Here is a 16,025-nt window from a genome sequence, read left to right on the forward strand (position 1 = left end):
AAATAAATGCCAAAGCAGAATGACATATGCGCACAAACAAACATACACACACATTCTGCCAACAAGATACACACAGTTCAAGGCTCAGTTTGCCCCAGGCAGTGGTCTAGAGACAGCACGCACCTATTAGCATGGGCCTCGGCACGGCAGGGTAAATGCTGACACAGATCTGACCGAGAGGTTACAATGCTTAGATTTACTGTATGCCTACGTTCGTTGACCTAGCCTTGGCTTTTCCTAAGATGTGTCTCCGTGATGTGACCATTTCAACGAATTGCTGAGAGTGTAAGCTGCTAACGCCCTGACCTATCGCAGGGGAATAAATAGCTATCTTGGGAGTTTTGACCATATAATGCTAGCCTTTATAACACTTGGCTTCTTCACCTTTCACTGGCAGCATCATTAACTGTTATGTTTGGTAAGAACATAAAAGCTACTGCAAAACTCAAAACTGAACCATAGGCTTCAAATAAAAGGGATTTCAGCAACAGTTTAGCTTTAAGAACACAATGTTAAAATCTGTTTTTATTACTAGGCAATAGCAATGCACAGAATACAGAATAGATCGACATCATTTAGCCTCAGTTCTGGCAACTCTAGTTATTTAAATGCGCCATGGATAACAGCACACGTTAGTCCTGGGATCAATAGCATCAATAAAAATAAACAGGGTACCTAGGAAAAAATTTGGGCTCTCTAAAGGGCCAAAGAGTCTTTCACATACACTGCAACATTGGCACCCTTGTGCTCTGACACCCATTCTCTTTTATAGCAAAGGTGCCGGTCGGGCAGCAGTCACACACCCCGTCGCTATAGAAATGCAAAATGACAAGTGGGTGAAAAAAATGACAGTACAAGCCAAGCTCAATAGCCAGAGCAACATAAATTTTGTGCTGTTCACATATCCTACAGTAATTGCATCATATGTGCAGGGATATATTATTATTTCAGTTTCTGTTGCTACACATCTTGACGTACCTTCCTTCCAAAGAATGATCCATAAGAAAGCAGCTGCATTTGTACTGCAGCTGAAGCTTCATTAAAGTTTCTGTCAATTCTGATCTAGGAAGGATACTGATAAAACCCCACGGCCACTCTGCCTGAAGAGTGCATAAATGGAAAACAACAACAACAAAAAAAGTAGCAGGCTACAAGAAAAAACGAAAGCATAAGTAATCACTATGCAGGGAGGGAGGGGGGGGAAAAAGCAAAAAGGCATGAAATCCATTTGTGTGTGTGGTAGATGTTAAGTTAGGGGCAGGGCAATAACTTTAGTAGGCTAATTAGCTACTATTATCTGTTGCGCCCAGTGGCTTGTGCCACTAATCCTGCTGATTAAACACAGTGGGTCTCTGCAGCTCCAGAGCTCACGGTAGCACCAGACTGATAAGGGCACAGAGCTCAGGGATGACATAAATGTCCGGGTGGGACTGGACTACACAGGACTGGCACTGTTCTGCTTTGTATTTTACCACAGGACACAGAACGAAGTAGAAGTTCTGTAATAAAACAGGCAGTGAATAAAAAGATAAATAATAACCCCTATTTTCAAGGTCTTTTCCCCCTCTCAAACCTGAAATAAAACTCTGGCAAATCTTTCACTTATTTTGTGGTTTGCCTTTTTGCTTGTATTTTTCATGGATGTTGGGCAACTAATGAGTGCAACATCATAAGTAGCTTTATGGTTAGAGCTATTTTTTATCTATCACAGTTTTAGCATTAGCAATTCTGTCATTTCTTAAAATATGTTAACAAGAGGCAAAATGAAAATGCACCCATAAATGAAACACTCTTAAATAGCATTAAAACACCAGCTGATATGAAGTAGCACTGCAGTATTTCTCTTAATGTAACATTGTACTAAATGGTAAATAAATCCATTCAAAAAAAAAAAGAAAAAAAAAGCACATCTTAATATGAGACAGGCTGAGTCATTCATTTCTCATTAAGACATATAAGTTCCTGTAACACAAATATTGTGCTAATCCCTGTGTGGCTTTAATAGCAGGACAGGTTTAATGAAAAGTCAAAACATTATTCAATATGCAAATGTCTCCAACTCAAGATATTAAAAAAATAAATATAAAATGAAGGATTGCACCATGTACTCACAGTGAACATTGAACGGAAGTTGCTGAGATCAGTGAACAGCTCCTCCACAGAAGTCTTCTTAGGATCAATAGCAAAGTACTCCAGCAGGTTCTGATACAGCGTCTCCATGTTGCCGTGCATGATCACCAGCTTGTCATACTGCTCCCGTGCAACTTTGCTGAAGCTGTGAGGGTTGTGGTCAAGGTCATTGTTACATTTCACAACAAGTATCCATTAAAGGCTGATGAGAGCATCTCCAACTTGACAACAAAAGTGAGAGCCATTCCCTCTTGTTTTTGCAAAGAAATTAAGTTGGAAATAAAATGCCGATAAACCAACGTTTGCATTAAGAGCTCTCAGTCAGGTCAAAGTGTGTGCATTTTACACTACTCCATTTTTGCTGCACTTAAAGTTCATTGTACTTTAACGTTAACCCTGCCCACCAGTTTTTTCAAAGCCTAACTAATGAGAATATTGCTTACTGAAAAAGTTTCCAAGTTAGTGTAAACACAGTTAAATAGATGTGTTTGCATTTAACTCTGCTCTTGGCTCTGGCTCACTTCCAAATGCTGCAGCAAGCACAGCATTTGGATTTTTTTCTTAGGATTTCTTAGGATTTTTAAGGCAACAAGTCTTTGCACTCTAAAATGCTTGAAGAGTGCAAGAGTTGGGCTTTACACAAAATGGTTATGTCTTCAACAGTCTGACCTAGCAAATACTGCAAATACAAGTCTGACTTGACTTTAAGATGAAAGAGCAATACAAGGCCCTCCTATCTGAAGCGCAGGACAGCTTTGCTACGTTCGTGTGGATGAGGACAAATGGGTAATGGTTGTGTCAACATGTGCTGGAGAGGTGGTGGAGGGGAGGGGAGGGGGGAAGAGTCAAAGTACTAAAACGCATCAAGCCCACCAGCAGGGCATACAGTGCTGTCACCACACACACACACAAACTCACTATTCACTCAATGCAAAAATTTAGTAACCGTGAATTGGCTGTTCAAAATATATTTATGCTACAGTTTTATTCCCTTTCCATATTCCATAAATCATAATCCTCGCTGTCTATTATCGTACATGATGACCTTGTCAAGTGAAATTCAAATCTTTTGTTGTATGACAAAATAGAATCTGAGATTAAAAAATGATTTAATCTGTTTTAAACTGTATGAATAATTTCTTCTTATGTCCTTAGACATCTGTCCTGCTAATGACTATAACACTGTTGTCTCAGAAGCAAGTGTGCCATGTGTGTGTGGTATTGCACAAGTGTGTGGACAGCCTCTCTGGCTCCTATTGTGCCCCTTCATTATAGCTCAATTGATGGACCTATTTGAGGTTTGGCCTCAGTTGAATCTGGCTGGGGATGGGACTACCTATTCACAGCTGGGTAAATGCTGTTCAATAGGCACTCCTCCCAGATTGACTTGTCAGTAATATCTTTCCAAGCCAGGGGCTGGGGGAAAGAGGCATGAGGAAAGTCTGAGCAACTGACGGAAAGCAAGAGAAAAAGAAAAAGAAAAATAGCTGAGAGCTGTGGTTGATAAGTATCGTGGGGTGTGAAATATCTGTTCCCACTCTCCTGACTTCTTCCCTATTCCAGAGAAAGCAATGGTCCACTGCAGCTCATTCTCAAAAGCACCCATCTCTCCCATCCCATCACTTTTCATTCTGCCTGTCTTCATTTGATCATTCTCCTTCTGCTTCTCTCATTTTCTAATCTACCACCTCTACAAGCTTAGCTCACATTTAGAAGTGTAACACTAGACCAATCACACAGTAAATGTAAACTCAAGTGGCACATGAAGTGAAAATGGGATTTTCAATGTCACCAATGTGACACCCTGAGATTCTCGTGTTTAGCTGGTTACCGCAGAATTTGCTGATCTGCAGTGCTAACATGACTGGTTCATTTTTCAAAAGGCTTAGCAATAAAACTTTTTAAATAATAAATAAATATAAATATTTGCTTGTCAAAAGTACTTTTAGAGATGTTATCTCCTGTATGCCTGCAAATCTACTGTAATCAGTTTTGCTTAATTTGAAATACAAGTCTTCTTAACATAAGCAGTTAAGGGATGCAGGACGGAGGGAAGTGTAAATGTAATTAAAAAGCTTCATTATAAAACTGCTTACTAATGTTGGTTAAAAACCTTAAGCCAAATTACTAAAGCACTTGGTTTCTGAATAAGAAGGAAAATAATTGTGGACGTGCCTCATCACCTACATCATCTACAATACATAATATCAAAAGATTCACTAGATTCTAAGAATCTGGAGAAATTTCTCTACAAAAGGGACAAGGTAGAAAAGCAATACTGGATTCCTGTGATCTTTGGGCCCTCTGTCAGCACTGCATTAAAAACAAGCACGATTCTGTCAAATTAGTGCAGCTCAGGAACACTTTCAGAAATCAGTCTGTGAACATCATTCCTTGTGCCATCCAAAAGTTCAGTAAAAGTTCTAACATCCAAAGAAGCAGCCACAGTCTTCTCTGGGGCAAAACTCATAAAATGGACTGAGGAAAAGTGGAAAACTGTTCTGTGGTCAGACAAATTGGAATTTGAAAGTTTAGTAAACATGTATACTCTGGACTAGAGAGGAGAGGGATCATCCCACTTGTTATCAGCTCATTCCAAAAGTCTGATGGTATGGAAGTGCATTAGTCCCTATGGAAATTGCTGCTTGGAGATCTAGAAAGGTGCCATCATGGCTGAGAGGAAGGCCTTACATACAGCGTAGCATAAAAAATTTAAATTGGAGTTCTATTTTGGATTTTGTTAGTCACAATGTGGCAGTAACTTTAACGACCAGTCAATATTTCACCTTGCAATGCTCAGAGTTCATTTCCAAGCAGTAGCTAATGTTTGTTACTCTCACATGATAATGTATAAAAAATAAAAAATTGTGTAACATTCATCTAGTTAACATTTTTGGTTTACAGTGGTCCCTCGTTTATCACAGGAGTTAGGTTCTAAAAATAACCCGCGACACGTGAAATCCGTGAAGTAGCCAGCTTAATTTTTTACAATTATTATAGATGTTTTAAGGCCATAAAACCCTCCTCACTACACACTTTATACACTTTTCTCAGACAGGCATGAACATTTTCACACTTTTCTCTCTTGTTTAAACTCTCTCAAAGTTCAAACCTTCATAGAAAAATAAGTCCAGTATTATAGAATGAAACCAAAGATCAAACCCTGTTTCCAGGTACAGAACATGGGAATAGAGCAGCTGCGAGAGAATTCAACATTAATGAATCAATGGTACGGAAGTGGAGGAAGCAAGAAGAATGAGTTGAATAAAGTTTGACTTATCTGACTGTTTTGTTTTGCTTATTGCGCCTTATAATCTGGTGCGCCTTATGGTCAGAAAAATACAGTAACTTCTACCTTCCATGTCCAGAAGTCCAACTTTCTGTGCGATGGTTAGCATCTTCCTCTGCCTTTTGGTTGGTACCGCAAGTGCCTTTGGTGGTGCGAAAAGTTTTGTTGACATTGTTGTGTTTGTTGGGGAAAAACTTAAAAACTTACTTTAGAGTCACACTGCTAGTGATCAAAGATTTATGTAAATTTGACAAGCTTGATGCAGTCTGTACTGTACAGGAGACACGGCATGGAAGACATTGACTGACAATGGTCTACATTCGATCAGGATGCAGAACTCAATGAGCTGTCAAAAAAAACAAACAAAAAACAGCATGCAAAATTGCACACAAAAAATCTGCGAAACAGCGAGGCTGCGAAAGGTGAACTGTGTTATAGCGAGGGACCACTGTACCGTGCGTCTAGGGTCTTATTTTGACACCAGACGCCTCATCAATAACCTGTGTTATTCGTCTACATTACACTTTACCTCCAGTTTTTCCATTTTTACCAAAAGAGAGTTCAGAGTTTTCATAGTTTTTAATCAGTGCTAAGACATCAGGAATTGAAAAGCAAAGTAGAAAAAACAGAGCTGTCAGATCCATTCTCAGTGAACCTTACTGTGTTGCACTCAAGTTCTTTGCCAACTACTACAGCACAAGCCATCAGTGCCCCAACCCCTAGGCTATTGATCAAAACTACATGAAGGAGGCTGGGTGCAAGGTGTATTATTGAACACATACTTACTCACCTGGCCTGAGACATACCTGTCAACCTGATCCTCTAGAACTACCTCAGAAGACAATGAATCATTTACACTGCTGTCAAACAAAATGTAGACCGATGTCAGCAATGGACTTCAATTTCCCACGTGGGCAGACAAATGGTAAAAAGAAATTACACATTTGTGGCTTTTGAAAACAAAAGACAGAAAGTCAAACGCAACATAATTCACATTCTTTAGCTTCTCTCTTGATTTTGAAGATAGCCTCAGTCTTAAGTACACTTCAAAAGCAGCTAAGAGGGGTACTGGTACAAAACTTGACTGCAGAATGGGATGCCACTCATCACTTGTGCACATCACTGGAAACCAAGAGAGGATGGGTGGGAGGACTGTATATTCTTCTCTCCCTTTCTACTTAAAAGCATATTATTACCTTTTTTTTCCTCCTCCTTTTGGCTGAGAGGATCATTTGCCTCCATTTCACCCCATTCCTTGCATCTTGTGTGATCTCAAAAGTATATAAATACTTGTAGTATAAAGAACAAATTTACTCCATGACCAAAGGTTTTTGGCTTATGGTCTTCATCATGGGTCACCATAAAACATATCACAGACCTTTTAAATAGGATAGCTATATATCCAGTGAAGGGAAATCTTAACATTTATCTTATTAAGACATTTGGGACAATTCTGTGCATCCAACTTTGTGGGAGCAGTTTGGAAAAGGCCCTTTTATTTTCCAGGGTGACTATGCCACGATGCACAAGTAAGGTTTATAAAGTCAGATGTGGTCAGATGAGTTTCAACATCCGCCTCTCACCTTACCAGTGCTATTCTGAATAACCAGGCAATGACTTCCATAGAAAGCCTTCCCAGAAAGTGTGGGTCAAATTTATATGAATTTAGACTGCAAACTAGATGCATATACAGTCATAATAACTGCTGTACGTATAATATGTAAATAGCCTAATACCTCTGTCCGTATAGTGTCCACATCTGCCATTTCACTTTAAAGCACGCGATGCCTCATTTACAGATGTACATAGAAGCAATAAATAAAGTTATTTATACTACAAAAGACTTGTCCACATCTTTGTACTCACTGAAAGTAGGTGAAGTTGAGCCAAAAAAAATTTTTTAACCACGTTTCACACAGGTCATATCATTTAATAAGACACACCACATGTTAAATATCTGAGAAGTCTTTACCATTTTTCCTGATGTTAGGTTTAACTTGTTAATTAAACCTGAAACCTGCTCCATAACCAGCCTACACAGCACCACTGTGACTTACTGTAAAGATATAAAATTCACATTCAGTGATATTCTTCTGTCTTTGTGAAGAGTTCATTACTGTAACTCACTGCATGATGGCCCACAGAGATGAGCCTATGCATACACGTGTAAAGGATATAGCCATTTTGGTAAGAAACATGTCGTTGGGGTCATCGGAGGAGGAGAAAGTCTCCAGGTCTCTCTCCAGCTGCAGCAGCTGCCTCTCCATCTGCCTGAGGCTCTTTTCCAGATTCTCTGCAGACACTGACACACACCCACATATTTTCAGACGCGCATACATACACTCATAAAAGCACATGTGAGGACAACTCAATTAAAGGTACAATCAAATGCATTATTATTTTCAAGCACTGGAAGAATCAGAAAAACAACGCACAATAACAAAACAACAGGGAAAATGAAAGAGAAGCCAGCTCGATCGCAAAGCAGACTTATTATGGGTTCACACTGTGCCCAAAACACTGTGGGAATAAACAATGACAAAATATAAGCATCAAGTGAAAGTATGTTTAATACATAACTGCTCGTTATTCTGTTTTCCTCACGGTCGTGTGCTTGCGGTAAACAACCTAACATTAAAATACAATACCCTCGCCGTCACACAAACTGTAGTGAAAGCAAATGACTGCTATGTTAATACTCGGTGTTGTGATACTTGATGTTGAAATACTCAATCAGCCATCATCGTGCAGTCAGTATTACGGAGAAGTCGCATCAAGAGTCCAAATATGGAATCGTATTTCCCAAAGTTTTGTCCTTCAACATTTCAGGAAACTAAACACTGAATCCAGTTATTTTCAAATCATTTTAACTTTACACAGAATTAGAATTAGTTAGTAAAGCAGGCCACGGGGCGACCGTGGCTCATAGAGATAACGCAGTCTTATCTCTTTGCACTGTTCACAATTAAATACACGATTTAAATTTTCAAAACATTGTGTCACCAGCATTTTTGAACACAAGGCTTTACATTTACTCGGTAAGTGTGACTTCTGTGCATTACATAGCAACAGATACAGCAGTACTGCACACCCTGAATGCATGAAGGTGTGGCTGATTGAGTTAATATCTTTCTATTCTATTAATCCTTGGACTTTAGTCTTATCAACAGGTGCATGGATCATGCAGGTTGGAAAGCAGTGGAACGTGAAGCCTAACTTTCTGCTAAGTTGGTCATGGCTGACACTTTAAGCTAGTGACTGAATATAGCATATGGCTTAAATTACCCCGATTAGACCCCACTTGACAAAAAGGCATAAGCTGCTTAATTTTAAGTAGTTTCAAATTTCCCTTGATCCTAATACATGCTTTATGAAAAGAAAAAAAAGAGAAAGACTTCAATGTAGTTAAGCTTTCCTCTGACTTTAGAGCATAAACCCATTTCCTGATGGGAACCTACCATCTTGGATTCACACACATGTTCTCTCAGACATCTTGACTCCTAATATTCTACAAAGTTTGCATTACTGAAGTTGTGCTTTTCATTTGAAGTTTAACAGAGTGTATGTGTGAACATGTGAATGTCCACACTCGTGAAATGTACAAATTACCAGCTTATGCTTTCAGCGTGCTGAGAGGAAAAGGCAGGTGGCACTTTTCAACCTGTTACTTATAATTGAGAAAGAAGACTGAGTGCACTTCAGTAACACCGCAGCTAAAGAGTACTTTTTACTCGTCGCGTGTTTTAGATTGTCCTGAATGCATTTTCACTTTATCGATTTTTGGATTTTAATTTTCTTTCTTCCTTCTTTTATCTCTTACTTGTATGCCTGCAATGATACCTGCGGTCAGTCAAAAGCTTTAAAGGAGCAGACATTTAAAACTCTTGCTTCAAAAGTAGATTGTGACTAATAATATCTCCATCAGAGCCGCCTTCACAAAGCAACTGCTCTGCAATTCTTTTAAAGAAATCATCCTGTTTTTATGGACAGTAAAAAAGGCAGAAGGCTCTTTAAGTATGAATTAATGTATCTTTGAGGAGAACTGTAGCAATGTGGAGGAAAAATATTCCTATCTCTGACTTCTGGAAGAGTTAAAATGGTTATTAGGAAGTGACACCTTATGGGACACTAATGATTATTATTTTTTTAAATCCTGAAACAACTCTCCTATGCATAAATCATAGGCCAATTGCTGTGATTACTATAGAAAAGGAGCTACTTTGTTAATTCATTTTCAATCCTGTACCTACTACTCAGATACTAATCAACATTAAAACTTACTATCAGATTAGATTCTCATTTTCAACAGTACTGATACTAACAGTGCTGTCTTGGCCCTCACACAGCATCCTGCACACAGATGGGCACATGGCACCTGCCAATACTTTTTTGAAAACTTGAAGACTCCCCCTTCAACGACATTAAAGTGTTCAATAGTTATTATAAATGGTAATCTAGTGGCTAGCACACACATTGACTGTTTAACTTTTAGCAGCTACCAAGTAGCCACATTAGCTGTCTGTTAGATTATTATTAAGTTAGCAGGTGGTGGCTAAAGCTAGTAATAAAATTATGGTTAATGTTGGAATTTCTGCAGCAAGCATCAGTGCTGCTGGTCTTTGAAATGAATTTAACGTGTTATTTTCACAGGATCACACAATCAAAGCACTACCTCAGAGAACACAAAAATATTAAGTCACATGGCAGCAACTTAATGCATTTAGAGATGTAGACATGGCCACCACATCAGAATGGGGAAGAAAGGTGATTAAAGTGGTTTTGAATGTGGCACGGTTAGTCAGGTTGGTGTCAAAAACTGCTGATCTGCTGGGATTTTAAGACACAGCCATCTCTCAGGTTTACAAAAAATGGTTGGAATAAACAAAATATCCAGTAATTCTCTCAGTGAAATAGCCTCAGTAATGCAAGAGGTCAAAGGAAAGTGCCACAACTGTTTCAAGCTAACAAGAACTCAAATAATCACTTGTTACAACCAAGACATGCAGAAAAGCAACAACTGCTTCAACTGACCCTCGCTTACCACAGTTGGACAATAGAAGATTAGAAAAACATTGCCTGGTCTCAGGCAACACTCAGTAGGGTCAGAATTAGACATCCACAACATGAAAGCACAGATCTATCCTGCCTTTATCAACGGTTCAGGTTGCTCTTGGCACATTTTCTTGGCCTCCATATTCACCAGATCTTAATCCAGTAGAGCACCTTTGGGATGTGATGAACAGGAGATTCTCATCAAGGATGTGCAGCCAACAAACTGAAGCAACTGTGTGATGGTGGAATGTCAACATGGACCTTGTTTAATCTATGTTATGAAGAACTAAGACAGTTCTGATCACTCCAACCCAGTTTTTCTAAGGTGTACCTAATAAAGTTTTCAGTGAGTGCAGATACAGAATTAGTTATGTAGAAAGTTTTACTGATAATAATTGAACCATAATAATTGAAACAAAATAAAAATAGACAGTTGCCCCTAGATGGTGCTGCGTCCGAGCTCTTTTACAGAAATTCTGGCTGGCTCTGTCAGTGTATTAACTAATGAGAAATCTAAAAATGATCCATACACCCAGTATGATTAGTGTGGCTACATATAAAAAAAAAGTGAATAAACAATTATAATCTGACTCTAAATCCTTTTCTCCTGAAAGCTCAGTGCATTACCAGGCAACCAAAATCGCCTGAAGAAGGTGTGGGCAGCATTCAGACGAGGAAAGAGGCCAGACAGGCAGTCTGTTAATAGAAATGATTAAAGCCCTGTGATGATGCGGTAACTGAGAAAGGAGCAAGGGAGGGCAAGACAAAAGCAAAACAAAAAAGGAATCTCATCTTTTCTTAGCTTTGCAATCTGCAGGCTTTTGTGAAGAAGCAACCTCACACAAAAGGGTATATGCATGAAAACCTAGGAACTTTATATTATTTATCCTACGAGAGAAACAGAATCTAACACATAATTAGATCCATATACTTTGGACACTGGGTACTTTGGATAATACAAACAGGAGACACTTACTTAATGCTGCTATCCAACAATAGAAATACTAAATAGAACCAACATGTCTCAGTGAAGGTGCTCTGCACGGGGCAAAAAGCAAGGAGAAGAACTAAGAACTATGATGGATCTCTACACAGTACGTGCAAATAAGGCCTTGCATATGTCACCACAGGTCATCTGCCTTAATGCAACAATAGAGTGTCATCACTCCAGCCACAGAGTACTCAAGATGAGGCAGACTATATGTGAATCAGGGATACAGTATGCTTCAGGAGAAAACTGGCTTTTATCGGATCCTTCACTTTAAAGAAAACACACAGAAATGTGTTTCAAAACAGAAGAGGCTTACGTCAGCCGTATACAACTCAAGACTTAGGAAATGACAGTAGGAAATGTTTCTTTTCTCTCACTGACCACTTTGCACTTGATTTCTTATTCTGTGCATTTATGTGTGAGTGATTTTTATGAGCAGTGGGGCCTGAATGTCTCTTTGGTGCAGAGGAGTCGGAGACAGATCTAAGATATTTTGGAAGAAGAACAATTGAAATATTTGTGGAGGTCAAAATCCACTGACATCCTTTTATTAGTCTGCTAACCTGCTATGCCATAAATGAGAAAGAGTAGAGCATGCAAGCCACAAACAGCCCCAGCGCACACACAGTCACTGTATAAGCACCTTTGATATAATGGATTCTAAGAGAGAGAGAAAAAAATTGACGCAAAAGCCTGATGTTTTGGTGAATCTGAAAATGTACAATCTACAGAACCACTTTAAAACAGTGCAGGACTAACATTAAAATGCACTGTAGAGCCCTCATTTTAAGTACTTTCAACCTGAGGCTCATTGTTTAGACTGCATGAAACAAAACTAGAAAACAAAGTTTGAACAGTATTTTTGGAGAGCCATCTCAGTGTAGCTGAATCGTTGCGTTACTGATTAAAGATTCCCCAGGGCCATAACCAGAACAGCTTTTCCATTTTCACTACACATACATCCATAGTTCTACTAATGCAGACATGCTTTTTAGCAGTACGTAGTAGTAAACAGCATTTATGTTGCTGACAGGCGGTTTTTGAAGCTGCAAGCTGAAGTAGAGTGGTTGAGCACATTAACATGTCTCCGTATTTGTCTGCTTTCAACTTCAAACTCAGCACCGAGTAGAGCAGGGCGATATGGCCAAAAATATTTATCACGATATATATTTGAAAATTTGCGATAACGATATAACTGACGATATAATTGATGTGAGACAAAATACAACTCCACAACATTACTAGCGCAAAAAAGACAACCTATCATTTATTTTCACTTAAACAAGAAGCTGGTTTTTATGTACATTAAAGCTTTATAAAAATGTAACAGTGCAAATGCAAATTCCTTGCTGAAAGTTTAACCAAAAGGCATTTCCAGTAGAAATGGGCTGACATATACTGAGCATAACCATGTATAATATTCACTGAAGTTAAAAAGAGGTGCTTTGCAACATTAAACTGCAGTGTGCAGTACGTATTTTTCGGACCATAAGGTGCACAGGATTATAAGGCACATTAAGCGAAACAAAGCAGTCAGATAAATCAAACTTTATTAAACTCATTCTTCTTGCTTCCTCCACTTCTGTACCATTGATTCATTAATGTTGAATTCTCTGGCAGCGGCTCTATTCCCATGTTGTTGCAGTATATTAATGACTAACCTTGTATTGTGGATGGATTATCTCAGTTGTTCTCCTGACTGAAGATTGGTCCTTTTACAGCATCCTGCCATGCGATTGCATTTGTCTCTAACCATGAGGAACCTTCACGTTAACTTTTATAAGTGGAAAAGTGTTAGTGTTCGTCCTCCAGCTTCACTGTTTATGTTATGCTAACATAGCTGTGTCGCTAGCGATCACATAGCACATAATTATATACCAGCTAGCCCAACTTCAGTAACCCTACAAACGTCACTGCTGTTTAGTTTCCTGTCTTCATTTATGTTGGAAGTGATAGCAGAGCTGTACGTTTGATTTTTTTCAGAAATCTCTCAGTCAGAACATGCAATATCATGCTTAGGTAACTAGCGAAACTAGCGAGCTAACTTCCGCTAGCTTCCTGCTAGCTTCTAACTCCGTTAAATGTAATGCATTTTGTTTTCATGGATGCCTGGAAGTTAAACTTCATAGTTACACCTGGTAAAGCAGCAATGCTGATCGTTTTATTAAAGATGAAAGAATTTAGACAGTTTTTAACTCTTAGTGATGCTGCAGTGTTCGTTTGACCAGAAGCATACGGAGTTTAGGACCCAGATTACTCCCAGATTTAAGAGCATCTTAGTCCGACAAATATGACAATAACGACGGCCGCTTGCATGTTCTGCAAAAAAATGTGCTTTGTCGTGTATCTGACGGACAAACACCAAACCAGTTCCACATCACTGAAGTTGCACCATTTTTACAAACCAATTCTGGTTCATCTGTTTCACTCAACAATCGGCCATGTACGTATGAAAACAAAGGCACTGCGCATGCGCGTTTTACTCATATTCTATCGCGATATTTCATTTTCCTATCGTTGCCTAACATTATACCGGTATTACCGTGAACGGTATAATATGGCCCAGCCCTAGCACCGAGTATCACTCAACAAGCCGCCCTAACTGCTCAAATCGGCTGCTGTCTATTATAAGTGTGTGTCTGTTTGCGGGTGTGACAGGCAAAAGAAGTTAAAACAAAAAGAGTTTGCAAGCAAAACCCAAAGACCAAGAACCAGACCGAGCAACAATCGGGGACCGATAGACGAATATTGACAGGCAGTTAAAGAGATACATGCAAACTGATAGAGTGAAGCAGCAGGGACTGAGTGCATCTCAATATCAGGGGGAGAAATGATTATAGGTCTAAAAAGAAGAGAATTGGCAAAAATGAGAAGACAGAAAGAAAGGATCCCTGAACTGAAGTACAGGACTGGCAGAGTGGGAAACAAGGGTTGTGTTACAGTCTAAAGACAGCACCATTTACAAAGGAAGAACATATCATTACTGCTACCTCTGCTCAACCTTGTTTTCATGCTCAAGTAAGCTCTTTGGCTAGTGTATATGAATGCAATGCAGCCTTTTAGTCTGAGTACATGCCCATCAAGTAGTTGTCAGACCCGATGAAAAGGAAGCCACTCACCAGCACGGCTTAGAGACAGGATCTGTGTGTCTGGATATAATATGTGAAGAGATTAGACGGTGCATGCATCTCCTAAGCTTATAGAATCATAAAGAAAGACAGAAGCACAGAAAGCAGTCCATATCTATATAGATGCAAATAAACTCAGCTTGAGGCCAGTGAAGTAAAGAGGTAGAGAAAACCTGCAGAGAGATCCAAGGACTGTGCTCTCCCTTGATCTCGCCATTGTACTTCTGCATCGTGGCCAAAGCCTTCTGGGCACACAGCACAGTTGGGAGAAATAACAACACTACTGTCGAGTGTTTTATCTACAGATTATCAAAGCGCCAAAACAAGGGGGGGAAAAATTGAAATCTTTATGATGAGCGGAGTCCAAACAAACAAACCCAAAAAAAAAAAAAAAAAAAGAGTCACACATTTCATTTCATCCTCCTATGTTTTCTCCTCCTCACACCTTCCTACACTCCCTCCTGCTGAGAATGGAGCAGTGGGTAAAATCTTCTTTAGAGCAGGAGGAAACACGCTGTGACAGTGCGACCTCACACACACAAGCCGTACATTGGCAGCGGCTAACTGCTTCTTCCTGTGAATTGCCTGTGGCAATATGAACAAAGGACATGCCTGAGTTTCCTCCGACCACTGAGTCTGTCCCTGCTTGGCTGTGACCTTTACAACACTATACAGACGCTGGCCACTCAAAGCACTTCTTCTGTACTTGTGTGTACCCATGTTTGCATGCACACCTGTGCAATACAGCCAATTTCTGTTCAAAGCAACACAGAGACTTAAAAATGTTTTTAATCCCAGTCACAGACATGACCTAAAACATAAGCCATCAAACCTGAAGATATGCCACAGAAGAAGATTAATGTTTGTATCAAACAGCGGTGCACATGAGATGACTGTGGCACAGATCAAACATGAAAATGATAAAATACAACGTATGTTTACAGAATCAACAAACATCCAATCCCCTGAGAGAGCAACAGAAGCAGAAAGCTAAGAGTAAAACTCAAAGTAAAACAAAGGAATGCATACGAATGTTCCACTTCTTTCTAGGTAACACTGTATAGGTAGCCCTTCTGATGCCAAGCTTTCATTGCTTATGACCATATATTATTAAAAAACAAACAGGACAATATCAAACTAAATAATACTAATCTAATGTCTTTTTATATTAGTGAAATATCATTTAAGATAAACAACAGACATGTATCACACATTATAATCACAATGTCACCTAACAAAATCAACAGGCAAAAGCCTAAGACAATAGCTGTGCAGTAGTCCTGTATTCATTTGCTTAGATAACGATGACTCGGTGAGGAATCAGTATGTGTCAGTATGTCGTTCTTATTTTTCTTTTCTCTCAGTGGGCATCCTCCTTCTGGCTAACAAGCCACAAAAACAACACTGCACATGTGCAAACATCTTATTGAGAGGT

At 39.2% G+C, this 16,025-nt stretch overlaps 1 protein-coding gene across 1 annotated transcript in view; it reads right to left on the reverse strand.

Moving 5' to 3' along the window:
- Positions 1-16,025, reverse strand: part of LOC146678834 (protein diaphanous homolog 3-like) — a 166,260-nt gene that overhangs the window by 74,822 nt on the left and 75,413 nt on the right. The window contains exons 24-25 of the mRNA XM_085403617.1: positions 7,596-7,721; positions 2,113-2,276 (exon numbers count right to left, since the gene is read on the reverse strand). Of these exons, the coding sequence (XP_085259743.1) occupies positions 2,113-2,276; positions 7,596-7,721 (290 nt within the window). The remainder of the gene's footprint in view (positions 1-2,112; positions 2,277-7,595; positions 7,722-16,025) is intronic.

The sequence above is a fragment of the Rhamphochromis longiceps genome, linkage group LG1 (genome assembly GCF_057381845.1).
Source record: "Rhamphochromis longiceps isolate RC_006_pf linkage group LG1, R_longiceps_female_GT1.1, whole genome shotgun sequence".
NCBI classification, from domain to species: Eukaryota; Metazoa; Chordata; class Actinopteri; order Cichliformes; family Cichlidae; genus Rhamphochromis; species Rhamphochromis longiceps.